The following is a 27,222-nucleotide window of genomic DNA, read 5'->3' as shown; positions in this document are numbered from 1 at the left end:
TACAGACACGTGCCACCTTGCCCAGTTAATTTTTGTGTTTTTAGTAGAGAGGGGTTTCACTATGTTGGCCAAGCTGGTCTCAAACTCCGGATCTCATGATCCACCCGCCTCGGCCTCCCAAAGTGCTGGGATTACAGGTGTGAACCTCAGCCAGTCCTTTTAATTATTAAAACAATTCATGCTCATGTACATTTAAAAATATCAGATTGGGCAGGGCGCAGTGCCTCATGCCTGTAATCCCAGCACTTTGGGAGGCCGAGTTGGGTGGATCACGAGGTCAGGAGTTCACGAGACCAGCCTGGCCAACATAGTGAAACCCCCTCTCTACTAAAAACACAAAAATTAACTAGGCATGGTGGCACGTGCCTGTAGTCCTGGTTATTGGGGAGGCTGAGGCAGGAGAATCCCTTGAACCCAGGAGGCAGAGGTTGCAGTGAGCCGAGATCACGCCACTGCACTCCAGCCTGGGTGAGAGTGAGACTCTGTCTCAAAAAAATAAGTAAATAAAAAATAAAAATATCAGATTGTACCAAAGGATCTAAAGTGAAAAAGTTAAATCCCTCTCCCTTTCTCCACCTGACAATCCCAGGCCAAGGACACTACTGTTAATCGTTTCTTATACATTCTTTTTAAAGTTTTCTATGCAAATATATGCATGAATATGTTTATTTAACCTTTGTATAAAGAAAAATATTCTAAATTGTTGAAAAGTCATTACCCGGAAAAATGTCAACAATTAGAGTTTTCATGAAAATGTATTTTAAGGATTAAAGCCTTAAAATTGGCTGATAAGAATTAACAGGCAAAAAGCTTTAACAGATGTTGCTTCCAAATGTAGTTGATAAAATGACATATTTTCAGATGTTTTTCATTTTCCTCTAATTTGAGGTATTCTCTGCCTTTAACACAAAATTAGCACTTTCTGATCGTGAGATAAATTTTATTATTTTAAATGGAGGGATGTGTTTTTCAACTATTGTGTTTTCCAAATAATGTTTGTATTGCCTTAAAAGTTCTAAATCACTAAATAAATGGTGTGAGGGGTCCTTGAAATCAGTCAGAAAGTGAAATACACTGCATGGCCCAGTGACTTATAGCACTAAAGAAATCTTGCAATGATTTGGTAGCCTGAGGTGAACTTGTTTTTCCCACTTGTCCCCTCGCTGTCTTGACTTTCACGTAGAAAACATTAATTTGATATTTTATGTTGCAATGAAGTATTTCTTCCTTATCCTGCCCCCTTGTGACCCAGAAGAAGCATTCTTTAGGAATGGTTTTTAGACCGAAAACATTTATTGAGCTACACAAGCCTAATATAAAACTGAATTCTGGGGGGTTATGGATCCCTTCATTCCCTGCTTCTCAGATAGAGAAAAGGTTTCATGGTGGCTATTGGGGTTCTTTTCATTCCAGAATGATCTGGAAAACTCCATCTTGGTTTGAAATGTTCCCGTTTGGAGGAAACCTGAATGGTCCAGAGGGTCCCGAGACTGACCTGCAATTTAGATTCCACTTTATTGCAGATCTAGGGAGTACCTTAATGCAAGTCTAAGACTCAGGTAAAAATTTTCCATAATCACATCTACTATTGGACGCCTCAACTCTAAATTTTTGTTTTTGTTTTGTTTTGTTTGAGACGGAGTTTTCACTCTTGTTGCCCAGGCTGGAGTGCAGTGGCACAATCTTGGCTCACTGCAACCTCCGCCTCCCGGGTTCAAGCGATTCTCCTGCCTCAGCCTCCCAAGTAGCTGGGATTACAGGCATGTGCCACCACGCGCGGCTAATTTTTTGTACTTTTAGTAGAGACAGGGTTTCTCCATGTTGGTCAGGCTGGTCTGGAACTCCTGACCTCAGGTGATCCGCCTGTCTTGGCCTCCCGAAATGCTGGGATTACAGACGTGAGCCACCGCGCCCGGCCTCAATGCTAAGTTTTCAACAGTATTTGAAATAGAATGAGGATGTCTTTTTTGGTTTGGCCTTTTTTTTTTTTTTTTGACAGCGTCTCACTCTGTCACCCAGGTTGGAGTGCAGTAATGCCATCTCAGCTCACTGCAACCTCTGCCTCCCGGGTTCAAGCAGTTCTCCCACCTCAGCCTCCTGAGTAGCTGGGATTACAGGCGAGTGCCACCACACCCACCTAATTTTTGTATTTTTAGTAGAGACAGGATTTCACCATGTTGGCCAGGCTGGTCTCGAACTCCTGACCTCAGGTGATCTGCCCACCTCAGCCTCCCAAAGTGCTGGGATTACAGGTGTGAGCACCACTGCACCTGGCCCTGGCTTGGCCATTTTTAAGCATGGTAATCGTCACTTTAAATATCATCTCTAGGCTGGGCATGGTGGCTCATACCTGTAATCCCAGAGCCTATGAGTTCGAGACCAACCTGGGCAACATAGCAAGACCCCCATCTCTATTTAAAAAAAAAAAATCTGTATATTCTAAGTGAAGTAACTCAGGAATGGAAAACCAAATACCATATGTTTTCTCATATAGTGGGAGCTAAGCTATGGGTATATTGAGCTTATGTATGCATTTGCATACCCATAGCTTAGCTCCCACTATATAAGCATGACATAATGGACTGTATATACAGAATGATATATGCCTACATACAGAAGGATATAATCAACTTTGGAGACTCAGAACGGGGAAGCTGGGAGAGGAGTAAAGGATAAAAAACTACATATTAGATACAATGTATACTCCTCTGGTGACAAGTACACTAAAATCTCAGACTTCACCCTTACACAATTCATCCATGTAACCAAAAACCACTTGTACCCCAAAAACTATTGAAATTTTAAAAATATTTTTAAAAAGAGAAATATTATGAACATTTACATTTCAAAAACACATAAGTAAATAAATATTATCTATACTCTTTGCAACAATCTTGCCAGGTAACTATTATCCTCATCTTACAGTATGATATTTTGGACATGTGTCATATTGCTCCTCTATATAAAATCCATTAGTGGCTCCCCCAAGCTTTGGGGATAAAGTCTCAATTTTTCACCAAGACCTTTGAGACACAATTCCCAGCCTCCTTCCTGGCCACTCTCCCATCCTCTTGCACTTCATGTTCTATCATAACACACTACTACTGCCAGTGTCTCAATCTCTCCTTCCTATTTCTCTCCACCAGCTTCAACTATCTCACTCTGTCTAGCACAAATGCCCTCTTTACTTCGTGATGGTCACCACCTCCAAGTTATTCTTGCCCCTTTAAGATTTAAGTGCCCCTTCTGCGGGCTCCCCATAAGATGGGTTTGTTTCTAGCATAACACTCATACGACATGATACTTTTTCATCTCCCCAGCTAGACTGAGAGTTCTTTCAAAAAGGAGAGACAATTTTTAAATTTGCCTTTATGTTCTCAGCACCTAGCACAGAATATTTATACACATTAGTTGTAAATGTTGATTAAATGAGTGGTTTAGGATTTCTGTCTTAAATACTGTAATCAAAAACCAGTCTCAAGTTCAATCTTCATATTTCATTGCATTATTGCAAACTGTTGAAATATTACTTATATTAATCGAGTAGTATATTAGTCAGGACTTTTTTGGTGGTAAGTTACAGAAATCTCATTCAAATTGGCTTAAGCAAAAAGGGGCAATTTCCTGGCTCAGTAACCAGACCACAGGGATGAATGGGCTCAGTGACCAGGAAGGCCCTTTATCTCAGCCTCTCACGTCTATTTCTTCCTCGGGTTGTGTCATTTTCTCCTTTGTAGAGGAAAGATTTCTCTCTCCCAAGTTTAGTTTTTTAAATCCCAGAAACGTATTTGGCCTATTCAGCAAAGCCCTGAGGGTTCACATTAGTAAAGGCAGTAATGTCTGTTTTCATTCTATTTTTAAATCAATAAACACATATAATAATTTAAATTTGTACATTTCCCTTTTAGAATGGAACATTTGAGAGTCTCTGAGTAAACATGCACAGAGGTTTGGGAAGGTGAGTTTGCTCATGAGACAATAACTCATTCTGTTTATAACTCTACTAAATATTGCCAAAGCTGGGCAGAGTTATTCCTGCCTGTAATCCCAGCACTTTGGGAAACCGAGGGAAGAAGATCCCTTGAGTCCAGGAGTTCAAGACCAACCTGGGCAACATAGTTTTGTAGAGACGAGACAAACCTTGTCTCTACAAAAAATAAGAAATCAGCTGAGAGGGGTGGCACATGCCTGTAGTCCCAGCTTCTTGGGAGGATGAGGTGGGAAGATCACTTAAGCCCGGGAGGTCGAGGCTGCAAACAGCTGTGATTGTGCCGCTGCACTCCAGCCTGGGTGACACAGCAAAACCCTGTCTCAGGAAAAAAATTAAATAAATAAATAAATAAATAAATAAAACGAAAAATACTACCAACTTCCATGATAGTTTTGACCATTTCTTGACTTTAAAACTCTTTGTCTTTTACTAGTCATATTGGATTAGGGGGGAAAATGTTATCTTTCATAGATAAATACTGTTTACACAGTACAAAGATTTCTCAAACCTGGTCACCATTGACATTTGGGGTCAGATAATTCTTTGTTGTGGTGGGCTGTCCTGTGCAATGGAGGAGGTTAGCAGCATCTAAACTCTACTCACTAGATGACAGTAGCTCCCCCATTTTCAGTGTTGTGACAATCAAAAATGTCTCCAGACCTTGCCAAATGTCCCCAGGCAGTCAAAATTCCTCCCGCTCACTCCACCCTTAAAACCACTGACTTATTCTATAGTAGACAACTGGTTAAAGACGTGAAGCACAAAGAACAAGAACATTGACATGTAACTAGTATGAGGGGCATAAAGATGATTATTTTACAAGATTGCCTCAAGGAGATCTTCACCAGATGTATAAGTTGCATACAGAAGCTCAAAATTAATGTACGGCCTATTCTGTTTTTAGGGGAAAAAAAACAGTGCTTTTAAAATGTTGAAAGAGGAAATAATATTTAATCATCAACATGATTACATCTAGTTTGGCTTTTCACATATCAAGAATAAAGACTGTCCCTCCTGGCTTTGCCTTATTTGTGAAATACTTGAAAGAGCTGCCCCCAAACTATTTTTCTTATATTAACCATTAGTTATTCATGAACAAAACACTAATCTTACTTTTTAAAAAAACTTGTCCTTTTTTAAAAAGCAAAATTTGGCCAGGCGCGGTGGCTCATGCCTGTAATCCCAACACTTTGAGAGGCCAAGGTGGGCGGATCACGAGGTCAGGAGTTCGAGACCAGCCTGACCAACATAGTAAAACCTCATCCCTACTAAAAATACAAAAATTAGCCAGGCGTGGTGGTGGGTGCCTTTAATCCCAGCTACTGGGGAGGCTGAGGCGGGAGAATTGCTTGAACCCAGGAGGTGGAGGTTGCAGTGAGCCGAGATCACACCACTTCACTCTAGCCCGGGTAACAGAGCAAGAATCTGTCTCAGAAAAAAAAAAAAAAAAGCAAAATTCAACGATTCAAACAAAACGTTACATAAGCAATATTTATTCATTTTTGATGCTATAACTTTGTGTTTCACAAAGCTTGGCAGGGGGTGGCTTTTTTGATTCTGAGAAGGAGCGATTCTCATGCCTCAGCCTCCCAAGTAGCTGGGATTACAGGCATGTGCCACAGCTCACGGCTAATTTTTGTATTTTTAGTAGAGACAGGGTTTCACCATGTTGGCCGGACTGGTCTCGAACTCTGGGCCTCAGGTGATAGACCTGCCTCTGCCTCTCAAAGTGCTGGGATTACAGGCGTGAGTCACTGCGCCTGGCCAAAGTTTGGTTTTTATGTGTCACTTTGTGTTCTATTTTTCTGGTTTTTTATTTATATACATATCTAGATATATCTAAGTGTCATTATGTACTCTTGTTTACTAAAATATTTTTCTTTTAGAAATCTACTTTGAGGCCAGGTGCAGTGGCTCATGCCTGTATTCCCAACACTTTGGGAAGTCAAGGCAGGAGGGCTTCTTGAGCTCAGGAGTTCGAGGCTGCAGTGAGCTGTGATCATGCCTCTGCACTCCAGCTTGGGTGATAGAGGGGGACTGCGTCTCTAAAAAAATAAAAAATAAATAAAATTTTAAAAATATTTAAGTCATAAAATGCTTTTCCTTATTACATAATTAAAATAATTTAAATAATGTGCATTATTAGATGGTTAAATGCCCAAATTTATGTGCATATATTATTAGCATTTAAAATATTTATTTATTCTATTAATATTTTAAATTTAAATAGGCCTTAAAATACAATAGTCAATAAATATATTTATATAAAATAAAATATATGTCAACGCTTTTTGTATTTTTTTATTACCACACACAAATGATGAAATAATTTTTAAAATTCCTCGTGGGTTCAAGAGATTGCTTAACACTGTGAAAGAGGCTTTCAGGATAAGATATGTTGGGAAACCCTACTCTAGGTCAAGGCCTCACCAGCTCTTTCTTGAGCTTAGGATACAACTGGATTGCTTTCCTATTTTTCCACTTCTTTGAGTAACTTTGTCTTAACATTTCTTGGCATAATTCCTTCACAGAAGCTCACACATGCTGGACACGTGTTAGGCATTCAATGCATAATTGATTATTTTCAATTTAAGGAAGATCTACCTTGTTCCAGAAAGGATTTAAACCTGCAACAACAACAACAACAAAAAAGTGGATTGCAGGCACATACACACACACACACACACACACTCTCACAGGCATAAACATTAGTCTTTTCAGAACATGCAAATCAATTAGATATGTCTGTTTCTTTAAAATATTGTACATTAAAAACCCATCTTGAAACAAGCTGCAGCATTTTGATGACTGTTAAAACTCAGTGATGTGTTTATGAGGGTTTATTATTGTTTCTATTTTTGTGTATTATGACAATTTCCATAATTAAAAGTAAAAAATAAGTCACATAAGAAGGTAAAGAGAATATTTTACATTTAAAGATAAATGACTTTTTCCAACAAGAAACTAAAAAAAAAATTTTTAAAAAATCTTCATATAGTTCTCTTCTTAAAGGCTCTCTTAAAATTATTAAACAAAATTTAGTATTTAAACTGCAAAAACAAGGGTCAAGCGCAGTGACTCATGCCTGTAATCCCAACACTTTGGGAGACTGAGGCAGGAGGATTGCTTGAGTCCAGGAGTTCAAGATCAGCCTAAGCAACATAGTGAGACTTCGGTCTCTACAAAAAATAAAACAAAAATCAGATAGGCATGGTGGTATGAGCCTGTAGTTACAGCTACTGGGGAGGCTGAGGTGAGAGAATTGCTTGAGCTCAAGAATTCAAGTTTAAAGCTATGATGGCACCACCGGACTCCAGCCTGGGTGACAGAGTGAGACCCTGTCTCAAAAAGTAAATAATAAAACTGCAAAAATAGCTGTGAAAATGCCACCATTCACATGATTAATAGCTAAGCCTTCTTTGCCAACAGACTGCTGCAACTGCTTTCTTGAACAACAAGAAGGCTGCAGTGTGTCTTAGGCATATTTAAATAAACAAAGTGTCATTTTAAAGACTCTTTTGCCCAATCCACCACCAATGTCTTGAAGATTAAGTGTAATATTTTGAAATGGAAATACTAGTTGGAGCCTTTTTAGTTTGTCTTGGTTATATAGAAGCAAAATCTTCAAGGATTATCTGAAATTATTTTCTTTCACTGAAAAAAAAAGGATTTTTTAAAAACTCCCTTGGTAAAGTCAGATTTCAAGAGAATAACATATCATAATTAATTTGTGCTAAGTCTTAGTGGCTAAAAAATTAGTCAAGCTTTTTTTTTCAACAAAGGACGGGAGAAAGAGGGTTGAAACAAACAACAAAACCTATTACTTTCTTCCTTCCACCACTTTCCCCTCTCACATCAAAAAAGTGGTTTTTGTTGTTGTTGTTGTTCGTTTGTTTGTTTGAGACAGAGTTTCGCTCTTGTTGCCCAGGCTGGAGTGCAATGGCGCAATCTCGGCTCATCATAACCTCCACCTTCTGGGTTCAAGTGATTCCCCTGCCTCAGCCTCCCAGTAGCTGGGATTACAGGCATGCACCGCCACGCTTGGCTAATTTTGTATTTTTTGTATTTTTAGCAGAGACAAGGTTACTCCATGTTGGTCAGGCTGGTCTTGAACTCGTGACCTCAGGTGATCCGCCTGGCTCAACCTCCCAGTATGCTGGGATTACAGGCATGAGCCACTGCACCCAGCCAAAAATGCTTTTTTTAAAAAGAGAAGAAAGAACAAAGAACAATCTTAATTCTTAAAGTGAAAGATTGAGACAATTATTACAGATAACTTTTTTACATCCCATCATATTCTTTTAAATTACTATAAGAATTTTTATTGCATACATACTGTAATATCAGAAGCATACTAGGTACCTGTAATATATGATCTCGTTTAATTCACTCATCAACTCTGCCAGGCAGGTGTTCTGAAACTCAACTTACAATTGATGAAACTGAGGCCCAGAGAAATTTGCCCAAGGTTACATAGTGGATCAAAGTGTCAAACACAAAATTAAAGCCTGATCTGTGTCAATCCAAGCTAGCAAGGTCTGAGGACAGAAATCAGCTGCCCCGCTTCAATGAAAAAAAAATTTACAGCTTCAAAACCCATGTCTGTCACTTGTTTTGATACTGTCTCAGCAGATATTTTACTTTGCTTTGCTTATTAAAAGACCAAAACAATCTATGTATGTGTTTAATTTGTCCATGAAATCTATGAACTATTTATCCCCTGACTCATATATTAAAAGTCGGGTTTTTCATTTGTCCTCATGATTTTAATTATTTGCTCAAAATTGAGCATCCCATTAAAGTGATGTTAAATCACTTAAGTGTGCCCTTGACAATATCTTTTTTATTTTTTTTGAAGAGTCTCGCTCTGTCACCTAGGCTGGAGTAGTGCAGAGGTGCAATCTCGGCTCACTGCAACCTCCACCTCCCAGGTTCAAGCGATTCTCCTGCCTTAGCCTCCTGAGTAGCTAGGACTACAGGCATGAGCCACCACGCCAGCTAATTTTTGTACTTTTTTTTTTTTTTTGAGACAGAGTCTCGCTCTGTTGCCCAGGCTGAACTGCAGTGGCGCAATCTTGGCTCACTGCAAACTCCACCTCCTAGGTTCACGCCATTCTCCTGCCTCAGCCTCCTGAGTAGCTGGGACTACAGGCGTCTGCCACCACACCCGGCTAATTTTTTGTGTTTTTAGTAGAGACGGGGTTTCACCATGTTAGCCAGGATGGTCTTGATCTCCTGACCTCGTGATTCGCCCGCCTCGGCCTCCCAAAGTGCTGGGATTACAGGCGTGAGCCACCACGCCCGGCCTTGTACTTTTAGTAGAGACAGGGTTTCACCATGTTGGCCAGGCTGGTCTCAAACTCCTCACCTCAAGAGATCCATCCACCTCAGCCTCCCAAAGTGCTGGGATTACAAATGTGAGCCTCTGTGCCCGGCCGTATCATCTAGAGTTAGCACAGTTTTTCATTTGATTAGCTAATGCATGGTACCTGCATATAATGCCAACCCATCTCCATCAGGATCTAAGACACCTCTTAGAAAATACCGTATAAGAAATACTGATCAGGCCGGGCACAGTGACTCACGTACATCCCAGCACTTTGGGAGGCTGAGGCAGGCGGATCACTTGAGGTCAGGAGTTCAAGATTAGCCTGGCCAACCTGGTGAAATCCCATCTCTACTAAGAATACAAAAGTTAGCTGGGTGTGGTGGTAGTAAGCCTGAAATCCCAGCTACTTGGGAGACTGAGGCAGGAGAATCGCTTGAACCCAGGAGGCAGAGGTTGTAGTCAACCAAGATCGTGCCACTGCACTCCAGCCTGGGTGTCAAACACGCCATCTCTAAAAAAAAAAAAAAAGAAAGAAAGAAAAAAGAAATACTGACCAAATACGTTAAAACTATTATTATTATAGATGTTTTTAAACTAAGTTTGAATAAATTATGAAAACTGCTTGTGGAGAATTGCCAAAGAGAGTTTCTATAACCAGAATACCATTGTTAGTAATGAGTCGTGTAAAAAAAAATTTTTCAGACTACAACAGGTATTCTAAAACCTTCAAGAGAGCAATATTTACTTTTTCTAACCATTAAGTAGAAAAAGTTATACTTCAGTAAATGATTAACAAGAGTTTAAATAAATGTAATTATAAATGCTCAGAGAATAATATTGTGATCCTATTTAAACAGCTTGATTTGATATGAGCACTCTCATACATGGAAAATTAGGCCCAAATGGAGATCAGAAAATATTTTGAGTAATGGAAACAGTGCTGGACATAATGAAACTATGAACAGAGGGAAACTTTACATGACTTTATAATACAAAATAAGTGAGCTGAGATCCGGCCACTGCACTCCAGCCTGGGCCACAGAGCGAGACTCTGTCTCAAAAAAAAAAAAACCAAAAACATATATAAAGTTTTACTGAGCAAACTCAACATTCGAAAACAGCCTATTTTAGGCCAAGCACTGTGACTCACGCCTGTAATCCTAGCACTTTGGGAGGCTGAGGTGGGTGGATCACCTGGGGTCAGGAGTTCAACACCAGGCTGGCCAACGTAGTGAAACCCCGTCTCTACTGAAAATACAAGAAAAATAAGCTGGGCTTGGTGGCGTGTGCCTGTAATCCCAGCTACTAGGAAGGCTGAGGCAGGAGAATTGTCTGAGCCCGGGAGGCGGAGGTTGCAGTGAGCCAAGATCGCACCACTGCACTCTAGTCTGGACGACACAGCGACTCTGTCTCAAAAAAATAAAAAAATAAAAAAATTAGCTGGGCGTAGTGATGGGTGCCTCTAGTCCCAGCTACTCAGGGGGCTAAAGCAGGAGAATCGCCTGAACCTGGAAAGCGGAGGTTGCAGTGAGCCAAGATCGTGCCACTGCACTCCAGCCTGGGCGACAAGAACAAAACTCCATCTCAAAAAAAAAAAAAAAAAAAAAAATGCCATTTTAAAAGAAAAATGTGTGATTAAAACTACTGAACATTAGCAACAATTCTGTTGCTGAAAAGTAGTAGAGAAGCTGAAAATAGAAGGTTCTGACCTTCTAATTTACTGACCAGTGAAGAGTGAATCACAGAAGTAATTAAAGTAATCCTTGGATGATCTAGTAGTGTTACTTGAAAATGTTTTTGGGTAACCTTGAGGCTGGTGAAAGCCAGGATCCTTTAGTATTTGGGGGAGTTAATTGCTTGGTTCTGCTTAATGTCATATCTTGACCAGAGATTACATGACCAAAGTCTTAAGTAAAGGGCCAGGGTCTACTGTTACGAGTTTTTCCTTCATGTTAATATGACATGACTTCCTCCTTACATTGTTTTGAACATCAACGTATTATTATAGAGGACAAAATATTCCTTAATATAGAATGAAATTCAGAGTAGCCGAACTTTACTTTTAAGTCTGTTTTTTCTTTTGAGATTTTTGGAAGTCGGGGGAAGCTAAACAGTGATAGCACAGAACAATTAAAGTCACTGACAGGAACTGTTTCAACCAATACCCTTGACTTTTTGTTTTCGAGATAGGGTCTTACTCTGTTGCCCAGGCTGGAGTGTAGTGGCATGATCATGGCTCACAGTAGCCTCAACTTCCTGGGCTCAAGTGATCCTCGTGCCTTAGCCTCCCGAGTTAGTTGGTACACCCAGCTAACGTTTTTAGTTTTTGTAGAAACAAGGTCTGGCTCTTGTTGCCCAGGCTGGTCTTGAACTCCTGGGTTCAAATGATCCTCCCACTTCAGCCCTCCAAAGTGCCGGGATTACCGGCATGAACCACCATGCCCAACCCAACTTTATTGAATTACAAAAATAATGCATTTGTATTGCAAAACATTCAAACAACATAGAAAGACATTGTCAAAAATAAAGGTTCTCTTCTTTCCTTACTCCCTAACCCCACACCACGGAAGTAACCACTGCTAGCAATTTGTTCAATGTCCAGATTTTTTTCTATGTATATATGTACACATAACATAGACATACATATAGTGATTTTTGAATCATATTATTACATTTAGTTTCAGTTATTATTTCTCAATCAAAACATAAAAGCATACTGTTTTTATTTCACTCATTTCTGTATTTTTTTCTCCTGTTAGACATCATAGGTCATCTAAAGGCAGGGGCTACCTTGCTTTTCTAAATGTCTGTTACAGGGCCTTGTATTTGTTAAATAAATGTAGACTTGAATTTAAGTAAATAATCAAAGTAAATGGATGAAGAGTGACAAAAGGAATAAAATAATAGCCGGGGGTTGAAGGAAACTTAGACAAATGAAAATGACTTATCTAAACATGTTTTTGCTGATGTATATAACTTTGTGTAATGAACAGAATGAAACATAAGGTAATGCTGATGAATTCTCCATTTGACTGAGTTCAGAGGGGTGCCCCAGGTGGTGAAGCGGGATGCAGGCATAATCAAAACCATGACCCTGACTGGGCACGGTGGTTTATGTCTGTAATCCCAACAGTTTAGGAGGCCAAGGTGGGCAGACCACTGGAGGTCAGGAGTTCGAGACCAGCCTGGCCAACATGGCAAAACCCCGTCTCTACTAAAAATACAAAAAAATTAGCTGGGCATAGTGGCCCATGCTTATAACGCCAGCTACTCAAGAGACTGACGCAGGAGAATTGCTTGAACCTGGGAGGTAGAGGTTGCTGTGAGCCGAGATCTGCCATTGCACTCCAGCCTGGGCAACAGAGCAAGACTCCATCAAAAAAAACACAGGGTCTCACTCTGTCACCCAGACTGGAGCTCAGTGGCACGATCAGCTCACCTTACCGTCTGCCTCCCAGGCTCAAGCAATTCTCCTGCCTCAGCCTCCCGAGTAGCTGGGATTACAGGTGTGTGCCACTACTGCCTGGCTAATTTTTGTATTTTTAGTAGAGACAGGATTTCACCATGTTGGCCAGGCTGGTCTCGAATTCCTGACCTCAAATGATCCACCCCCCTCAGCTTCCCAAAGTGTTGGAATTACAGGTGTGAGCCACCGCACCCGGCTGCCTCTGAGTGTTTCTTCTCTGGTTTCTCAGTCTACTGTCCCTTGGTTTTGTGCCATGTCTGTTACATACCCCTTGCATTTTCACAGCCTGTTCAATCACCTTCCGGTCTATGGTGTAACAGTGTGTTTCAAAGGCACGTAATTTAATTTGCATGATATCCTGGAATGACAGTGAACTAGAAACCTGAAGGACTTAGTTCTATTTCTAGCTTTACTACTAACTGACACCTTGGGCAGGTCATTTATGTGGGTGAGAGGGAGGTTCAGCTTCTTCATCTATAATAGAAAAATTTTTTAAATTGAACAAAATGACCTCTGAGGTCCATACTCTACCTCTAATTAGAGCACGTGGGGTGATACAGCCTGGGCCTGATTCATCCTGTGCAAGTTACCTAACCTCTCCACCCTCTGATTTCCTCTAAGTGGAAATGATCACAGTACCTACCTCGCAGAATTTCGGTGAGGATTACATGAGAGAGTACACACACAACACCTGGAATAGTGCCTGGCGCATTTGGTACTAGATATGTGTTAGCTCTTATTAATATTTATATTATTCAATTTCTGTGGCTCTTATTTCCATCACTGTTCTGTTATATTCAGTTATGAAAATCACTCATCTCTAAGAACCATTTAATTATGACTTGATTGAATGCCATGCTGTTCTAAATGCTATGAAGACAAGTATCTCTGCTGTTTCAGTCTAACTTTTTTTTTTCTTTTTTTTTTTGGAGACAGAGTCTTGCTCTGTCACCCACACTGGAGTGCAGTGGCGTTATCTCAGTTCACTGCAGCCTCCACCTCCTGGGTTCAAGCAATTCTCCTGCCTCAGCCTCCTGAGTAGAGTAGCTGGGACTACAGGCGCGTGCCACAACGTCTAGCTAATTTTTGTATTTTTAGTAGAGACAGGGTTTCACCATGTTGGCTAGGCTGGTCTCGAATTCCTGACCTCAAGTGATCCACCCATCTCAGCCTTCCAAAGTGCTGGGATTACAGGCGTGAGCCACCGTGCCTGGCCTCAGTCTAACATTGACAATGGTGTAAGGATCACCATTCACAGGGAAGACAGTCCAGCACAGGGGTGGTGCCTGAGGGATTTACTTAGCTTCTGACATCAGTGAGGAAAATAATCCAATGCTAACGTTACTGGTTTTAGGAGAGAGGTGAATAGAAAATTACACGTAAGTGTTATACATAGAAGTGCTGTGCTAGGCACTTGGACAACTAACCGTTTTCTGAACACCCCAAATTTGCTGACAGGTCCTCCATGACCTTTCTAGATGATACTGAATTCCAAAGGTATATAGATATTTTTCTCTCATCATGCAATTATGGAATGTGGTACCCTCATTCCAGGACTATTTAGCTCTTTTAATAACTAAGTACAGCAGAGAGAAAATGTAATTTTAAAACAATATGTCAAATGGTCTTTCCCCAACGGCTTCAAAATTTAGAACTGGCAGGACATACAGAAAGCAGGATGGTATAGTAAAGTGGGTTCAAATCCCAGTTCTGCAACTGTAAACTTCAATTTCTTTTCTAAAATGGGAAAAATAAGACTTGTCTTGCAGAAGCTGTATTATCAACAAGGTACATCAAGTAACCAACGAACTAGCTGATCCATAATGGGCGTTCATTCAACAAATATTCTAGGCCAGGCCCTCCATTGGGCATCTGTGTGGACAACTGTGAGCACAATAAATATAGTCAGTCTCTGCCCTCAAGAAGCTAATAGGCCTGGTGTGGAGCCACACTGCATGAGCCTGAGACTTTTACAATAGCAGGGAGGGATCCTTTTTAAAAAAAAAAAAAAAAAAATTAAACGGAGACAAAAATCAATACAAAAGTAAATATTTGGCCAGGTGCAGTAGCTCAGGCACTTTGGGAGGCCAAGGCAGGAGGATTGCTTGAGTTTGAGACCAGCCTGGACAACATAGTGGGACCCTGTCTCTGCAAAAATATATTAACTAAATAAATGAATCTTTATTTAGACTGAGAAAAACATCACAATAAATTACTATAGTCATTTTTTGTTTTTGTTTTTGAGACAGGTCTCATTATGTCACCCAAGCTGGAGTGCAGTGGCACAATCACAGCTCATCGCAGCCTCAACCTCCATGGGCTCAGGTGATCCTCCCACCTCAGCCTCCTGAGTAGCTGGGGTTACAGGTGCACACCACCATGCCCAGCTAATTTTTGTATTTTTTGTAGAGAGGAGGTTTTGCCATGTTGGCCAGGCCGATCTTGAACTCCTGGGCTCAAGTGATCCACCAGCCTCGGCTTCCCAAAGTGCTGGGATTACAGATGTGAGTACCACGCCTAGCACAATAAATTACTGTAGTCCTAGAGTCCTTTTTTTTCTAAAGTCTCTTTAGGGAATTTGCCAGAACTGCTCGCCTAGAAGTGCTTCCAATTGCAACTAGGCTCCCCGACCCACCCAGGGCATTTCTGGGGGCCTAAGCAAGCAAGGCGTCCTGAAGTTAAAGCTTCATTGGGCTCACAGTAAATATGGCTTTGCTGCAGGCTCTACACATGATGGCCCTTGTTTTTATTAATTTGTAATCTCCATGGTGGTTTTTTTTGTTGCTGTTTTTCTTTTTTTTTTTTTTTTTGATGGAGTTTCACACTGTTGCCCAGGCTGGAGTGCAGTGACGCTATCTTGTCTCACTGCAACCTTCACCTCCCGGATTCAAGCGATTCTCTTGCTTCAGCCTCCCTAGTAGCTGGGACTACAGGCATGTGCCACCACACCTGGCTAATTTTTGTATTTTTAGTAGAGCTGGGGTTTCACCATGTTGGCCAGGCTGGTTTCGAACTCCTGACCTCAGGTGATCTGCCCTCCTCGGCCTCCCAAAGTTCTGGGATTACAAGTGAGAGCCACCGTGCCCAGCCTCCATGGTGGTTTATATATTGACTATCCGTATTCCTAAATCCTGAGGAAAGGCTTCAAGTCACCAACCCAGACCATTTTAGCTTCAATTATACCATGAGATATGGTCCTTTTTCATGAAAAAATTACTATCAGGATCACTAACAGAAAGCCTTAAATATCATTACACCCTCTACAAAGATGGCATGCAAATGCTCTCCTCTGGCAAAGAGAACTTCACTACAGCACTAATTAACTAATACTGATTTCCTCTCATTTCTGATAGGGGGAAACCAGATGCTTCATTTAATCAAATTATGAACTTTATTCTAGACTTTTTTCCTTTTGTGTTGCCAGGTATAGATTCTGGTTCAGCCACTAGTCTAATTTAGTAATATTATCATTGAAATCAGAATTCTTGGCCGGGCGCGGTGGCTCAAGCCTGTAATCCCAGCACTTTGGGAGGCCGAGACGGGCAGATCACGAGGTCAGGAGATCGAGACCATCCTGGCTAACATGGTGAAACCTCGTCTCTACTAAAAAATACAAAAAACTAGCCAGGTGACGTGGCGGGCGCCTGTAGTCCCAGCTACTCGGGAGGCTGAGGCAGGAGAATGGCGTAAACCTGGGAGGCGGAGCTTGCAGTGAGCTGAGATCCGGCCACTGCACTCCAGCCTGGGCGACAGAGCGAGACTCCGTCTCAAAAAAAAAAAAAAAAAAAAAAATCAGAATTCTTTAACAAGACACTTGTTTTAAAGGAACAAATATGCTAGAGTTTAGTTTTTACATTCCTTCAGGAAAATTCTGAAGCAATACAAACTGAGAATAATCAATAATTTGTTAGAATAATTTTTTTTTTTTTTTAAGACAAGGCCTTGCTCTGTCACACGGGTTGGAGTGCAGTGGTGTGAACACAGGTCAAACACAGCTCACTGAAGCCTTGACCTGCTGGACTCAAGCGATCCTCCCACCTCAGCCTCTCGAGTAGCTGGGACTACAGGCACATGTCACCATGCCTAGCTAATTTTTGTATTTTTTGTAGAGATCGGTTTTTGCCATGTTGCTCAGGCTGGTCTCAAACTCCTGGGCTCAAGCAATCCATCCTCCTTGGCCTCCCAAAGTGCTAGGATTATAGGCGTGAGCCACCACACCCGGCCAGAAAATTTGAAAACATAATGATTGAAAAAAAAATAGGGAGAAATTCATTAAAATGTATAGTTATTTCAACTATAGAAAACATGAATTTGGGCCAAGCGCAGTGGCTCATGCCTGTAATGTCAGCACTTTGGGAGGCTGAGGTGGGCGGATCACCTGAGGCCAGGAGTTTGAGACCAGCCTGGCCAACATGGTGAAACCCCCTCTCTACTAAGAATACAAAAATTAGGCTGGGCGCAGTGGCTCCTGCCTGTAATCCCAGTACTTTGGGAGGCCGAGGTGGGCAGATCACGAGGTCAGGAGATCAAGACCATCCTGGCTAACATGGTGAAACCCCATCTCTACTAAAAATACAAAAAATTAGCCAGGCATGGTGGTGGGTGCTTGTAGTCCCAGCTACTTGGGAGGCTGAGGCAGGAGAATGGCGTGAACCCGGGAGGCAGAGCTTGCAGTGAGCCGAGATTCTGTCACTGTGCTCCAGCCTGGGTGACACAGCGAGACTCCGTCTCAAAAAAAAAAAAAAATTAGCCAGGTGTGGTGGTACACGCTTGTAGTCCCAGCTACTCAGGAGGCTGAGGCAGGAGAATGGCTTGAACCAGGGAGGAGAAGGTTACATTGAGCTGAGATCACGCCACTACACTCCGGCTGGATGACAGAGCAAGACTCCTGTCTAAATGAAAAAAAAAAAAAAAAATGCCATGAATTTGGACCATTAAAAATAGGATGGTAAATATTTTCTTTATGAAAGGCTGTAACTTTTGTTAATATTTAAATTCTTTCCTAAGAAAAGCAAAGGTGAAATAATGATTCCAAAAGAGTTTCAAGATTGCCAAAAGCTTTTTAAAAAAGAATAGTCACATAATTAAAGAAATAATTGTCATATAATTTTATAATTTTTTAGCAATAAATAATAAAGGTCACATACCTTAAGCATCCAATAATCCAATAATTTTTCTTTTTTTTCTTTCTTTTTTTTTTTAGAGACAGGGTCTTGCTCTGTTGCCTGGGCTGGAATGCAGTGGCATGATCATAGCTCATTGCAGCCTCAACCTCCTGTGCTCAAGCAAGCCTTCCATCTAAGCCTCCTGAGTAGCTGGGGCTACAGGCATGCCACCGGGCCTGGCTAATTTTCTTAATTTTTAGTAGAGAAAGAGAGTCTCACTATATTGCCCAGTCTGGTCTTGAACTCCTGGCCTCAAGTGATCCTCCCACCTCGGCCTCCCAAAGTTCTGGGAGTACAGATGTGAGCCACAGCATCCAATAAATATTTGTAGACTGCAGCATAGATGAATGAATGAATGTTAAACAATCTGGAAGAGCAGCATTTGGTAATTAAAACTTGATAGTAGACTGGGCTAAGGCTGGCGGATTACTTGAGGCCAGGAGTTCGATACCAGCCTGAGCAACATAGTGAGACATTTCTTTACAAAACAAACAAATACACAAAAAAATCAACTTGAGGCCAGGTGCAGTGGTTCATGCCTGTAATCCCAGCACTTTGGGAGGCCGAGGCAGGCGGATCGCTTGAGGTCAGGAGTTCAAGACCAGCCTGGCCAACATGGTGAAACCCTAAAAATACAAAAATTAGCCGGGCGTGGTGGTGCACACCTGTAGTCCCAGCTACTCAGGAGGCTGAGGCAGAAGAATCACTTTAACCCAGGAGGCAAAGGCTTCAGTGAGCCAAGATCGAGCCACTGCACTCCAGCCTGGGTGACAGAGGGAGACTCTGTCTCAAAAAAAAAAAAAAAAAAAAAAAAAAATCAACTTGATACCAAAATAAAGAAGGGCTGAGTAGATGAAAAATGAATCAAATTGAAATTAATCCCAAAAGGACAACAAGTAAAACTCAGTAAGCTGCAAACAATAAATGAGGGCAAACATGTTCAGCCGTGAGCCTTGGTAAATAAAGGTTTAGGAGCTCTTTGCAGAACACCCTTCATGTCCACAGTCTCCATCACGATTTTCTAGACCAAGCTGAATTATTTTCAGCTTGCTCTTTCAAAGTACTTCAGATTTATGTTTGTGTCATTTTCACAGGGTCTTCACAGATATTATTACCTCGTTTGACCTTCACGAAAATTCTCTAGGGTGTTTATTTTTAGCTCAGTAGAATGAAGAGAAAAACAGGTCTTTGGCAGTGAAATGATCTGTCCAAGATCATAAAGCTAATGAGTCAGCAGAGCTAATACAAGAGCCCAGGTCTCCTGCTTTCAAGACCAGTGTTATTTCCCGTATAGTACCCGGCAGAGGAGTAGCACCTTTATATCATTCTCGAATGCCATTTACCCCCCAATAGAGCTATCAATATTTTGTATCAGATGGTCACAGAACACTCACACCAATGGACAAAATGTATGGAAATGTTGGGAATATTTAAAACAACTTTAGAAATAGGTAGTCCAGGCCGGGCGCGGTAGCTCACGCCTGTAATCCCAGCACTTTGAGAGGCCAAGGCAGGTGGATCACCTGAGGTCAGGAGTTCAAGACCAGCCTGGCCAACATGGTGAAACCCCGTCTCTACCAAAAATACAAAAAATTAGCTAGGTGTGGTGGTGGGTGCCTGTAATCCCAGTGAAACTCCATCTCAAAAAAAAAAAAGAAAGAAAGAAAGAAAAGAAATAGGTAGTCCATTCCTGGCATTAATGAAAGGCAATGATTCAAATAAATTGAAAGTTGTATGCCCAAAGTTAGCTATTGAAACATTTATGACAGGAAAAGAGAAAGAACAAAAGAACAAAGAAAAATAAATGTTTATCAAAAGAGAGAGATGACTAAGTAAATTGTTGTTATACTAAGATATTCTGAAAACCAAAACCAACATGCAAAAATGTTTAAAGTGATTTTATTTTTTAAATTTTTATTTATTTATTTATTTGTTTAATTATTTCAAGATGGAGTTTTGCTCTTGTTGCCCAGGCTAAAGTACAGTGGCACGATCTTGGCTCACTGCAACCTCCGCCTCCCCAGGTTCAAGCCATTCTCCTGCCTCAGCCTCCCAAGTAGCTGTGACTACAGGCACCCGCCACCATGCCCAGCTAATTTTTATATTTTTGATAGAGACAGTGTCTCACCATGTTGGCCAGGCTGGTCTCAAACTCCTGATCTCAGGTGATCCCGCCCACCTCCGCCTCCCAAAGTGCTGGGATTACAGGCATGAGCCACGGCCCCCGGCCTTCAAGTGATTTTAGCTGGGAAATATATTTGGAAAACCTGGGTGGGAACACAGAAATATAAACATATTTTGTTATGCTTGTGGAGTTTTTAAATAAACTTTCTTTAACCGTTGTTATTTAATAGTCTATTAAATAGCTTTAACAACAGACACTTTTACAGTACACATGAAGATATTTCAGCCAAAATGTGACCAAACTCATACACAGATTTGGAAATGGAACTTTTGACGAATGACTGAGGGTTCCTTGAATACACCAGTGTGATGTGTTTGGCTTGCTCATCTGTCTTGAACCCATCTTTCCAACAGTGTCCCGTCATGTCTTCCTCTGGTTCCCAATCCCTTCTTCACCTATTTCTGAAGTTGTGCCTGCTATCTTATTTGTTTCCTATCATCCACAGAATTTATCTGAGTCTGGACTTCCAGGGGCATCAAAAACATGCTGCCACATTAGACTGGAGGAGGGAACAGAATGAGATATTAGGTCCTGGTCGTCTCTCAATGACATTAGGCCCTGATAGCTGGCTCCAAAAGGAAAAGAAGCTGACTTTCCCTTTAAGCTACTGAATCTAAAGAACAAAGGTTGAAGCTCCCTTAAATCAATCATTACAAAGGTAGATGGCTTTGTACAAATTAGAGGGTGACCTTGGAAAATTGTAGAATGGCTGTTGTGCAAGGTTGCAGGTCCCAGGTTGCACTCCCCTACTAACTTTATTTTAATTTTCCCAACAGATCTCCTTTATGAGTGTCCAACCAAAGAACACACATAGATGGATATGGCAAACTCACAATCTCGGAGCAAAACTTTTTACCTTGTTACTTGGCAAATAGGATCAAGTTATAACCAAAAGTACTGCACAGAGGACCTCCCCCACATTCTCTACATGAGAATGAAGAGGCTGTCTTCAGCCCAGAGCAAAGATAACCCTAGATACCTTGATAGCCTATGTAAATAGCAGCAAAGGTGAAAGAGACACTGTGGACCGTGAAGGTCACCTTGACAACACATCCGTATGTATATCCGGAAAACCTGCATGGAAAGCTACTGCAGAGCTATGTCTTCTGAGCGCTACTGTTTCTCATTCAAAGGCTGATGTAACCAAGATTTTTATCGCGACTTAGGTCATCTTTCATATAATCACTGAAATTTAGTGTCTGCAAAGGCAAGACACTAGATTTGTAAAGCAACAAGTTTAAGGCTCAGAATCTGGGCTACACGGGCTCAGTGCTTTCCAGTTTGCATGGAGAGGTGCACGATAGGCCTGAAGGGAGGTACTGATCACTGGGTCTTCCATGGATGATAGCCCTAAGCCTACCAAGGGATTAAGTGACTTGTTAGAAAAAAGCAAAGAATGCCCTCCTTTGAATCCTAGTAATGCCTGACTGCTTTTGTTTCTAATCAGGAAAAAAAAAAAAAAAAAGTGGTTTTCAAGAATGTCTGTCGTGATTCTAGCCCCAGAAAAATCCAGAAAGAATAGCTGAAACCATTTAAGGTAGTGCCTGTCCCAGGCTCCTCTGTGATTCTTCCAGAAGTTGCAATCTCAGGTTGGAGACAAGGAAGGAGGCTACATTGTGAACACTTCTCTGAGAGGAAATTTTTTTTTTTTTTTTGGAGACAGAGTCTCACTCTGTCACCCAGGCTGGAGTGCAGTGACTCAATCGAGGCTCACTGCAACCTCCGCCTCCCTGGTTCAAGTGATTCTCCTGTCTCAGCCTCCTGAGTGGCTGGGACCATAGGCACATGCCATCACGCCCAGCTAATTTTTGTATTGTTTTTAGTAGAGAAGGGGTTTCACCATGTTAGCCAGGCTGGTCTCAAACTCCTGACCTCAAGTGATCTGCCCACCTCAGCCTCCCAAAGAGCTGGGATTACAGGCGTGAGCCACTGTGCCCAACTGGAAAGCTTTTTTTTTTCCCTTGAGTCAGGGTGTCGACCTGTCCCCCAGGCTGGAGTGCAGTGGTGCCATCTCGGCGCATCACAACCTCTACCTCCCTGGCTTAAATGATCCTCCAACCTCAGCCTCCTGAGTAGCTGGTACTACAGGTGTGCATCACCATGCCTGGCTTTTCTTTTTTTTGTAGATATGGGGTTTCATCATGTTGCCCAGGCTGATCTTGAATTCCTGAGCTCAAGCGATCCTCTCACCTTGGCCTCCCAAAATGTTGGGATTACAGGTGTGAGCTTTCCAAGAGGAAAGCGTTCTTTTGTTTTGTTTGTTTGTTTGTTTGTTTGTTTGTAATGGAGTTTCACGCTTGTTGCCCAGGCTGGAGTGCAATGGCACGATCTCAGCTCACTGCATCACTGTAACCTCTGCCTCCCGGGTTCAAGCGATTCTCCCGCCTCAGCCTCCCAAGTAGCTGGGATTACAGGCATGCGCCACTATGACCAGCTAATTTTGTATTTTTAGTAGAGACGAAGTTTCTCCATGTTGGTCAGGCTGGTCTGGAACTCCACACCTCAGGTGATCTGCCCGACTCATCCTCCAAAAGTGCTGGGATTACAGGCGTGAGCCACCACGCCCGGCCTGAGGAAAGCATTCTTAAGGATCCTTGGGAATATCTGGGTGCTAAATGGTGCCAGAATCTTCCAATGAAAATTGAGTAAGGACAAGTGGACAGAGGTATACCTCAAGGCATTTATTTCTCCGGAAAATCTTCCAGGAATTTATTTAAATTGTGTTTTCTTGCCTAAAGCAGGATGGCACGTTTCAGAATCCTCACCCCTTACCTCAATGCTACTTTCCCCATCTAACAGGGTTTATGGAATATTTTCAGGGTCCATAGGATCAATCTGGTTTGAATCCATTGTTCATATTTGGTTGTCTTTGACCTACATAAAAGGCAGTTTCAGACAGTTTATCCTGATATAAAATATCTCCAGTGAGCAAAAGAAAAGCTAAGGAACAAAACTGAAAGCAGGCTCTGTGTGCTAAAGATAACGAGTTTGTGCATCCGTTTTAGAAACTCACAAATAGTGGAGGCCGGGCACAGTGGCTCACGCCCGTAATCCCAACACTTTGGGAGGTTGAGGCGAGTGGATCACCTGAGGTCAGGAGTTTGAGACCTGCCTGGCCAACATGGTGGAGCCCCATCTCTACTAAAAATACAAAAATTAACCGGGCTTGGTGGTGCTCACCTGCGGTCTCAGCTACTCGGGAGGCTGAGGTGGGAGGATCACTTGAACCCGAGAGGTGGAGGCTGAGTGAGCTGAGATGGTGCCACTGCACTCCAGCCTGGGTGACAGAGCAAGACTCTGTCTCAAAGAAAAAAAAAACAAACAAACACTTGAATAGTGGAGAAATTGAGAGACCAGGGAAGAGATGTCAAGAGACAAGCAAGTCAAATGCTGAGGGGAAGAGAGTGGCTGTGACACAGATGAAGGACAATTCCACAGCTAACTGGGACACAGAAGTGGCCTTGGCATTTAACTGGCATGGAGTCCTTAATGTTTGCTCCTTCAGCTGTGGCTGTGACAGTTAACTGAGCCATGGCTTCTGGCTTCTTTTTTTAAATTTATTTTATTTAATGCCATATTTTATGCCGTTTTATGTTTCTCTTTCACATGTTTCATCCTTATTTTCCTGATAAGAAACTTTCTGAGGGTAAGTTCCTGTGCCATCTATCTCAGTCTCTCAGCTCAGGGCAAGCCAGGCATGGAAGTAAGTGCTCAGGAAGTATGTGTCATATTAAATGGACCAGAAACCCATCACGAAGCTGTACTGTAAGAGAGCTCAACTGGAAATGCAAACTCCGGAGGACCAATAACAACTTCCACCTTTTGGCAGCACCTCCTGCGTGCTCTATTCTATGCTACCTATTTCATGCATATATTAGCTCTAAATCTGACAACAACCTTATAGAGGATTTTTTTTTTTTTTTCTTGAGACAGAGTTTTGTTCTTGTCGCCCAGGCTGGATCTCTGCTCACTGCAACCTCCACCTCCTGGGTTCAAGTAATTCTCCTGCCTCAGCCTCCCAAGTAGCTGGGATTACAGGTGCTTGCCACCAGGCCCAATTAAGTTTCGTGTTTTTAGTACACACGGGGTTTCACCACGTTGGCCAGGCTGGTCTCAAACTCCTGACCTCAGGTGATCCGCCTGCCTCGGCCTTCCAAAATGCTGGGATTACAGGCATGAGCCACCGCGCCTGGTGGATATTGTTTTTATTAACCTCATTCTACAACTGAGGATACTAAGAGATTTCAGAAGGGTTAAGTGACTTGCCTCAGGTTACACAATAAGTACGTGAACTTCAAGCCTAGGTGTGCTGACCCCAAAGCTCACACTCTTTCCATTGGTCTTCTGCTGTGGGCAGTGCCAACCACCCTTTAATAATCATAGCAATAATAGCTAAGGCTTATATAGAGCTTACTCTGTGCCAGGCATGATTCTATAGCAGTTCACACAGGTTAATTCACTCAATTCTCACAACATCCCTAGGAGGTGGGCTCCATTATTATTCATTTATAGGTTCAGGGCCTGTGTTTTCCTGGACTTCTAAATTAGGACCAAAGGAAGATTCTGTAGAATGGTGAAAGATCACTGCTCTGGGTCGGGCGTGGTGGCTCACTCCTGTAATCCCAACACTTTGGGAGGCCAAGGAGGGTGGATCACCTGAGGTCAGGAGTTCCAGACCAGCCTGACCAATATGGTGAAACTCTGTCTCTATTGAAAATACAAAACTTAGTCGGGCGTCGTGGTGTGCACCTGTAATCCCAGCTACTCAGGAATCTGAGACAGGATAATTGCTTGAACCTGGGAGGCGGAGGTTGCAGTGAGCTGAGATCGCACCACTACACTAACCTGGGTAACAGAGTGAGACTCCATCTCAAAAAAAAAAAAAAAAAAAATCACTACTCTGTGTCTTCTTGTGTAGAGGAGCAAACCCTAAGAGGACCCGGGAAGGGAGCCAGGCAGAGGGGAAATAAGAGCCTAGACTAGGCTTTCTGCCAGCCTCCAGCTCTCCTGTAGCAGAAACTTTAGGTTGGAAGCACCAGGGGCATAGAGAACAGACTTTGAGGTCATCGGGGCTCCCTGGCACTTTCCCCTGAATCACTCTATGCTGCATTCATTTTATCCATGAAAAGACCATTTACCAGCCACGTTACAGCTCTTGTAAGTGAGGACAACAAAGATCAATAATATTTTCTTCTTTTAGGCTCACTCGAAAGTTTGGCATAACTACAACACACATTTCCGCCCACATCAGAAGGGTTGGTTATCGATCACATTGGGATCTCACTGGATCGAGCCAAACCGGTCGGAAAACACGATGGATATACTCAAATGTCAACAGTCCATGGTTTCTGTGCTTGGATGGTTTGCCAACCCTATCCATGGGGATGGCGACTATCCAGAAGGGATGAAAAAGAAGTTGCTCTCCATTCTACCCCTTTTCTCTGAAGCAGAGAAGAATGAGGTGAGAGGCACAGCTGATTTCTTTGCCTTTTCTTTTGGACCGAACAACTTCAAGCCCCTAAACACCATGGCTAAAATGGGGCAAAATGTTTCACTCAATTTAAGAGAAGCACTGAACTGGATTAAACTGGAATACAACAACCCTCGAATCTTGATTGCTGAGAATGGCTGGTTCACAGACAGTCATGTGAAAACAGAAGACACCACAGCCATCTACATGATGAAGAATTTCCTCAGCCAGGTGCTTCAAGGTTGGTTAGACACTTGCTTAATTTTTTAAAAATTCTAAAAATTTGCAGGATATTTAAAATCACCTTTGAATATATAACTATTATTGTTGGGCAGTTTTTTTTTGAAATGGAGTTTCTGTCTGTCTCCTAGGCTGAAGTGCAGGGGCACCATCTTGGCTCACTGCAACCTCTGCCTCCTAGGTTCAAGTGATTCTCCTGCTTTAGCCTCCTGAGTAGCTGGAATTACAGGTGTCCGCCACCACGCCCGGCTAAGTTTTGTATTTTTAATAGAGACGGGGTTTCACCATGTTGGCCAGACTGGTCTCAAATTCCTGACCTCAGGTGATCCACCTGCCTCGGCCTCCCAAAGTGCCAGGATTACAGGCATGAGCCACCACACCCAGCCATTGTATTGTCCAATGTTGACAGAACTTTTTCATGTTATTCCCATATTCTTTTTTAAATAAAAGTTTGAGAACAGAATCCTTTCAGACTAGAGCTACATCCTTAATTGGCAAGAAGATGCGTTTCATTCTTTATAAAGGACATAGTGCTAAAAGAGGTATGCTTAAAGTTTCCTCACAGTAGTACTTTATTCTGAGATGTTGAAAGTGTTTCTTGAAATTGTGATCTTTATACTCTATTACACGAAGATATGATGAAAAGGTCTGAAGACAAAATGAGTTGCTTCTATTGCTCCCAGTGACTTTTGGCCCCCACTTAGCCCCTCACTCCTTACTCTATTACTCAAGTAGTGACATCTACAGGTGGCTAACAGAAACAATAGAGCAGAAGACAAGCTGAGGTTACAATGGTTCTGTTCCCTGGAGTTGGGCTCTATTTCACTCTCATATTAAGGAATTCTCTGTGGATCTTTCTAAAATTCTGTTGCTCTCTTTAAAAGTCACAAGCCAGGAAGAAAATCCTAGGTGCCGCTGGAGAGAGCCTTCAGGGAGGGTCCTGGAGGAGAACCAGACCCTGCCGCCCCAAGTTGCAGGAAGGAACAGCATGGAACCGAGCCACGCCCAGCTACAGGCCATGCACGTGGGGGCCAAGGCTGAGGGCTCTGCCTACAGGGTCTGGGTCAAATGCCATGCTCTTGGGCAGAAGGGGTGTGCACTCCCCAGGTGTTACCGTTCCACCTCTCCTTAGGGCCCTACAGCAGCTATAGACTAGAACCAGGGCCTGTTGAACATATTTATCTTCTTGGAAACTCTTGGCCTGGATTTTCCTCATTTAAGGAAAAGAATGTCATTGATAAAAATCCCAAAAATGCAGAGATGAGGAGGCATTTCTATGAGGGAAGTGAAATCTTTTAAGAAAGAAAAAAGGATTCAGGGCTAATTTGGGTATTTGTTGTTTGGACTGCTGCTGTTGATTTTCTTTTCTCTCTCTT

General features: G+C 42.2%; 1 protein-coding gene across 1 annotated transcript in view; it reads left to right on the top strand.

Moving 5' to 3' along the window:
* LOC105487732 (klotho beta) overlaps positions 1 to 27,222 on the top strand; it is a 45,265-nt gene that overhangs the window by 2,638 nt on the left and 15,405 nt on the right. Inside the window, exon 2 of the mRNA XM_011751355.3 lies at positions 25,337 to 25,847. Within this exon, the coding sequence (XP_011749657.2) occupies positions 25,337 to 25,847 (511 nt within the window). The remainder of the gene's footprint in view (positions 1 to 25,336; positions 25,848 to 27,222) is intronic.

The sequence above is a fragment of the Macaca nemestrina genome, chromosome 3, assembly GCF_043159975.1.
Source record: "Macaca nemestrina isolate mMacNem1 chromosome 3, mMacNem.hap1, whole genome shotgun sequence".
NCBI lineage: Eukaryota > Metazoa > Chordata > Mammalia > Primates > Cercopithecidae > Macaca > Macaca nemestrina.
This window is presented reverse-complemented; position numbering and strand designations above follow the sequence as displayed.